Source organism: Schistocerca gregaria, chromosome 1 (assembly GCF_023897955.1).
Source record: "Schistocerca gregaria isolate iqSchGreg1 chromosome 1, iqSchGreg1.2, whole genome shotgun sequence".
NCBI lineage: Eukaryota > Metazoa > Arthropoda > Insecta > Orthoptera > Acrididae > Schistocerca > Schistocerca gregaria.
In genome coordinates, this window is record NC_064920.1 from 1,105,889,282 (window position 1) to 1,105,896,199 (window position 6,918).

Genomic DNA, 6,918 nt, shown 5'->3' on the forward strand with positions numbered 1-6,918 from the left:
CTTGATTGCGGAAATATTGCTTTAATGAATCGTTTCGCCTTTCTAGGGCGTCATCAAACTAAAATGGATTGAGAGACGTTTGTAGAACAGTTGTGATGTGGAATAAGCACACGCTCCAGTTAGCTCAACCTGGAGACATGCTTATGCCTTAGCATAATAGTTCTGCGAGTGTGCCCCAGTACTTGACAATCTAATGTTGTCCTAAAGAGGCGAAATGCATGATTAATGCAATATTTTTGCAACAAGAGCTGTGCTATTCAAGAAGAATAAATATCTTTAATTTCTGTCATGGATCAGAAAGCCTTTTGGTCCTTAGACTACCGATTTCGACCGGAAATGACCATCTTCAGCTCTCATTTACAGCAGGTCCTAATGGCCTAGAGTTCTGGAGCTTTAATGTCTCCCGCAGTTGTTTCAACCAAAGTCGTGTCGTTAGAGAGCATACAAGAAATGCGTTTGACAGGAAGCTGCCCCCACAGTTCAACGAACAAATTTACATTTAAACGTGATCCAGAGAATAGATAAACAAGTTGTTCAGTTACAGTCATAACAACTGCAATATGATAACCTCATGATCAGTACGAGCGTCTCGTATTGACTCAAAACTGCCTCGTGCGCTTACTATGTACCCTCCTCTTTTCCTTCCCATGTTTCATCAAGCCCGAAGACTGTTTGAATACTTTATTCACTTATTATTCTCCCCATACATTTTTTACCTCTCCACACTTCACTTCTTTGCCAAATAAATGGTTCCTTGACACTTCAGGATATGTCCTGTCGACCGATACTTTTTTTTAGTCAATTTCACATTTACATCCACATCATACTCCGCAAGCCACCTAATGGTGTGTGGTGGAGGGTACTTTCAGTACCACTAACCTGATCCCGCCAACGCTATTCCACTCCCGAAGAGTGCAAGGGAAGAATGACTGTCGGTAAGCCTCTGTATTAGCTCTAATTTGTTGTGTCACAAATTTATTTTCTGTGCAGTTCGATTCACTATCGCCTGATCGCCGCTTATCACTTCCTTCACCTACGGCAATGTTAACAAAAAATTGGCTGAGCTGCGCTATCGTTCTAAATCTGTGTTAATAAATAAAATAAGTAGGTAAATCATTTCAAATGTGGAAGGAAGGTAAAGGAATACCAAATCCAATAGAAGTATGGCTAGTAAAGCACTGTGGTACTTAAATCAATCTCCAGGTTGATAAGAACCTTTTTTTCTTTTAACTCCTGATTAACTGAAACTTCCTGGCAGATTAAAACTGTGTGCCCGACCGAGACTCGAACTCGGGACCTTTGCTTTTCGCGGGCAAGTGCTCTACCAACTGAGCTACCGAAGCACGACTCACGCCCGGTACTCACAGCTTTACTTCTGCCAGTATCCGTCTCCTACCTTCCAAACTTTACAGAAGCTCTTCTACGAAACATGCAGAACTGTGAGTACCGGCCGTGAGTCGTGCTTCGGTAGCTCGGTTGGTAGAGCACTTGCCCGCGAAAGGCAAAGGTCCCGAGTTCGAGTCTCGGTCGGGCACACAGTTTTAATCTGCCAGGAAGTTTCATATCAGCGCACACTCCACTGCAGAGTGAAAATTCATTCTGGAAACATCCTGATTAACTGTTTGATCCAACCATCAAATTTTAAGCTTTCTTTCGTAGCAAGTCGTTCCTAAAGCTTCCGTACTCTTTTCGTCTAAGCAGCTGATCGACAAAGTTCCACTTCAGTGCAAGGTTTCACTCCGAATAAAAGCCTTCAGAAAATACTTCGTAAAACTTAAATTCATATTCTGTATCAACAAACTTCTCTTTTTCAGAATCGCTTTTCTTGCTGTTGCCAGACTCCAGTCATTATCCTCTCTAGTTTTGCCATCACCAGCTGTTTCGTTGCCAAATAGCAAAACTCGTCTACCATTTTCATCATCAGCTGTTTTAATTTGGCTGCATTTCTTTACTCTTTTTTTACTGATAGCTATGTTGTAACCTGTTTTCAAGGCATTATCCACTCTCCAGAATAAATTTTCACTCTGCAATGGAGTGTGCGCTGACATGGAGCTTCTGGCGGATTAAACCTGTTTGGCGGACCGAGACTCGAACTCGGACCTGTCCTCAAAGCCTCACTTCCGCCAGTACTTCATCTCCTACCTTCCACATTTCACAGAAGCTCTACGGTGAAGCAAGCAAGACTACCACTCCCGGAAGGAAGGTAGGAGGTGAGGTACTGATGGAAGTAAGGCTGTGGAGGTGGGAGCATGAGTCGTGGTGGGGTAGCTCAATCAGTAGAGCACTTGCCCGGAAAGGCTATGGTCCTGAGTTCGAGTCTCGGTCCGGCACGCAGTTTTAATCTGCCATGAAGTTTCATTATCCACTCTATGCAACTGCCCGTCAAGACTATTGCCATCTCTTAAAGAATTACAATGTCGCCGACAAACCACAGAATTGCTGGTCATGTTCCAGAGCTTCAATAAATCGTAGAAATGACATTATGTAACGCGCAAAGTTGCTGCTTATTTGTAATTGTGCGACCGGTTTGACTCAGATTATTTTACAATACAATTCCTGTTAGTAGCAGGTTTTATAATATATTTGTGTAACGACAACTGTACTGGAAAATTGTGTCTGGCCGAAACTGGCTGTACAACTAAAACTAAATCATTCAACATTTTCACGCATTACAATATGTTACTTCTTCTTGACGTACCCTCATACGACGATAGGTGGTATCATATAATGTACCCACAAACTTTGTCGAACATGATCGTTTTGGTGCTCCAGGTGCTATGATGCAGGGAGATGTAATACTGCGTGGGCGAACTGACCCCCAGATCTTTGAAAATGGTACAATCAACGGTCAGATGATCCTTAAACTAAGAGAGCTTCATCTCGGGTTCTAGAGAAGCCATATCGTAGCTGACAAATACATGATGAACGAATCGAAAATGATCGTAAGGAGAGCAATGACTCTTCAAGTAATTTTTACTAACTGGTTGACTAAACACCCTAAGAGGTTTTGGTCTTACCTAAAATCTGAAAACAGTTCTAAATTGTGTATTCATTCACTCAGAGACCATAGTGGCACCGGAACGGAAGAAAAAAGTGAGAAGGCCGAAATACTGAACCTCCTCATCTGAAATTGTTTCACTGCGAAAGTTCGTAACATGGCCGCTCCTTTCAATCAGCGTGCAAATATTGTGATAACCGATGGTGGAATAGAAAACCTTAGTAGTGAAAAGATCTCAGCACCAGATGAGATACTAATCAGAGTCTTCAAAGATTATAGCAAAGAACTTGCTCCTTTTCTTACAGATGTCTATCGTAGAACGCTGGAGCAACAACGAAGGGTACCTAGCGACTGGAAAACAGCACAGGTCATTCCCGTTTTCAAGAAGGGCTCTAAGACAGATGCAGGCAATTATATACCTACACTGCCGATGTCAGTTCGTTTTAGAATTACAGAACATGTTTTATGCTCATGATTTATGAGGTTTCTGGAGAACGAAAATCTCCGTAAGAATCAACATGGATTCCACGAACAAAGATCATGCGAAACTCAGCTCGCTCTGTTCTCGATATAAGTTTTCCGTGATTTTCCTAAATAGCTCCTTTGAAAGGGCACGGGCGGTTCCCTTCCTCACCCTTCCCTAATCCGAGGTGGTTCTGCGTCTCTAATGACCTCTTTTTCGACGAGACGTTAGGCACTAATCTCCTCCTTGCTGATCCCCAGTTCATCAACCCACAGCTGCTGACCACACGCCCTGCTGCTGCTGCTACATCTTTTGCGTCACCGAATTCTCGGATTCTCTTGTCGGTGAACGTGTGGCCAATGCCGGCTGTTTCGAGAACGCCTGTCTGCGTCACGCTCCAGTTGCCGGTGTGTATAGGGCAGGGTCCCTCACGTCGTGCTCCGTGGATGGCGGCAGAGTGAGTGGCTGCCATGGCTCCCTGATGCTTAAGCAGGAGGCAGCAGTTCGTATCCTGGTGGTGGTAGATGCGTCTGCGTCATCGGAACGGTGCCGAGCACCATTGTTTCGACGTCACCTAACTGCCTCAGCTGTGTGTTGACGCGCTAATTCGGGTGGGCTTAAATGCTGCTGCTCTCCACTGACTTTGCGCCAGTGTTGGCGTTTGTGTCACACCAAATTATCTGGAAGAGAGGCAATGACAGGGTGTCATAACCAGCAGCTGTGGTAGTTCTTGATGAATTGTCTCGTTTTGTCATGTGGAAGGCGGCGAAGCGGAAGAGGTGGCGCTCCACTCAACACTGACCAGCACTGGCTGACTCCAGTGAGGCCCGAATAGCGTCAACCTCTGGCTCCTACTCCCATTATAACTTTCCCCTTCATAGTAGAACAATAATGAATGCAATCAGTCTACAAAAGAGACTGCATACAAATCACTTGCGGGGCCCCTCCTAGGATGGTGCTCAATTTTATAGGACCCACGCCAAACAGGCTTAACAGAGCACATTGAAAGTATACAGAGAAGGGTAGCACAATTGGTGACAGGTTTATACGGCCCGTGGAAGAGTGTGAAACGTCCCCTTAGAAAAATTAATGAATTACTGTGTTGGTAAAACCTCTTACGTTATTTGAGTTTCAAACAGCTGAGCAAAACAGAACGTACTCAGACATTTCTCTCTTTACTTATTCTGATCAACACTAAACAGACACACAATATTTTTAGCGCAACGCAATCTGACTTTCAATAATTCCTGCAAAAGAATGGCCCTGACTATCATTAACCTATACCTTTCATGGATCACTTAGCTCACAAAAATCTTTGTTACTCGAACTACTGCAATACAACGAGCGCCAATACTGCCAGCTAAATAAAAGATTCTAACTACTGGAGGCACTAACTACTGATAGCCATAGTTAGCAAATGAAAGATTTTGATAGAGAACAATGTATTTACCTTAATAATACTCAAAAGTCATCAGTTCATGACATCCAGTCTTCCAAATTTACTCTCTCTGATGGACACACGTCCAGATCATCCGCTCTCAAAACTCCGCCATCTCATTCCCCACATCCACCACTGCTGGCGGTTCATCTCCAATTGCGCAACGCTACGCGCCGTTCACATCCAACTGCCCAACGCTACAATAGCGAATATTCCAACAATGCCAACCATCCACACACTGCACACAGCACAGCCAGTGATTTTCATACAGAGCGCTACGTGGCGTTACTAATATAAAAACCTAAAGAGCCTACTTACAAGTGTTACAGAAATGCTAGAGAAACTGAACTGTTAGATACTTGGGGAAAGATTCCAACTCTCCAGAGAGAGCCTACTTAGAAAGTTTCAAGAACCAGCTTTAGAAGATGACTCTAGGAATATTCTACAATAATCTGCATATCGCTCCTTTAGAGATTATATTACTTACAGTTTGTGCGGAGGCATTTAAACAGTCATTCTTCCCGCGTTCCATACCGCAATAGAGAGAAAAGAATTCCCATAAATGCTACAACGGGAAGTCAATTCTGCCATGCACTCTACACCATGTTGTAGTGTATGGGTGTACATGTAGATGTAGATACGTGATAAACATTACTGTTGGTGGTGATTCTTCCTCCAGAGCAGGACGTTAAGGTCAGCGGACTTCCTGCTCTCTCACCATCGACGAAACGAACACGACACTGCGCACACATGGCAGATACTAATCTTGAACAACTACACACCTGACATGTGGGACATGCATGAGGCTGGAATGCAGGGCAACTGGAAGGCGTGCTTCGTGAATGAGCCATAAACTAACTTACCCGCCACACTGTTTGCGGCTGCCACCAGCAGCAATAAAAGCCACGCCGTCGTCTGCATGTTCCCCCTCTGTCCTGAGCAACTGCTCCGTTCTGGCCTGCCACTCAGTTGACTCTTATAGCAGTGATTTCAAAATCCTCGAAATTTGATCGTGAGCAGTGTTAATCAGTACTTCGATAACGGCTGTAAGATGAAGTAGTCGTATTTAAGAGGAGATAACCTTTCTTCTACATCTTATCCACATTGCGAAAAGTCTAAGTAGTTATTTGATAAACTGACCTTGGTTTAACAGTGCCTCATTCGTATGAGTTGTGTAACTCTCTGAAACACCTTCGAAGTACATATAGTGTTGGTATAAAAACAAAAAAGTTGGCACTACAAAATACATTTGTTCCGGTGTTCATCAGGCCCCTTGAGACTTAGCATCAGATGAAAATATTTCATTTTCATTGGTTAGATGAACGAACTACTTACAAAATACTGTCTAGTTGTTTTTCATGATGGCATTTCACAATCAATACCACGAAATTCATAGAGAGTACATATCACGATATATGTTTTGCCAAAGTGATGGCAGCAAATGTTTTGTGCTTTTAGGAGCAGCTGTTGATACCAATTTAATTTACAGATCCACTACTCTGTTCAAACGTTCTCTTTTGCTGACAAAGAATGGCTTCGAAATTTCCTAAATAAGGACTTCTTTTTCTACATCACACTACTTAATTCATAACCTGTCACAATGTTGACGACGTTCCTTGTGGATGATTCAGTGAAACAGAATATTTGTTAGCCGTCGACTTTGATGATTGCAGTTAATTTGGATAAGAAATTAGTTTTACTATAAATACACAAATTTTCTTTTCACCGCTTATTAGTATATTAAGTTATTACGTGTTTCAGAGTAGCTCCCAGAGCAAATTAGCGGACGTGCAATGTAGGCAGACAAAGTTACCTGTGGCAGTGGAATCGCTGTTCGTAGTTAGTTTAATGTTCCATACGTCATTACGATTTTTTATCGAAATTTTTTGAAGTAAGATAGTTTACAGAATGTGTATACATGATCAGTCTGAGTGGAAGGCTACAAGCTTAGCACACTGGCCTAAATTCAACATTATTCACCGCATTGTTCTTCACCCTACTCATGCAACTATACTTACA

General features: G+C 42.9%; 1 protein-coding gene across 2 annotated transcripts in view; it reads right to left on the minus strand.

Annotated features, from left to right (window-relative positions):
* LOC126282916 (trypsin delta-like) overlaps window positions 1–5,902 on the minus strand; it is a 121,869-nt gene extending 115,967 nt beyond the window's left edge. For both annotated transcript variants that reach the window (XM_049982232.1, XM_049982231.1), the window contains exon 1: window positions 5,763–5,902. In XM_049982232.1, coding sequence (XP_049838189.1) covers window positions 5,763–5,820 — 58 coding nt within the window. In that variant the 5' untranslated portion in view covers window positions 5,821–5,902. The remainder of the gene's footprint in view (window positions 1–5,762) is intronic.
* Between the last annotated feature and the right edge of the window lie 1,016 nt (window positions 5,903–6,918).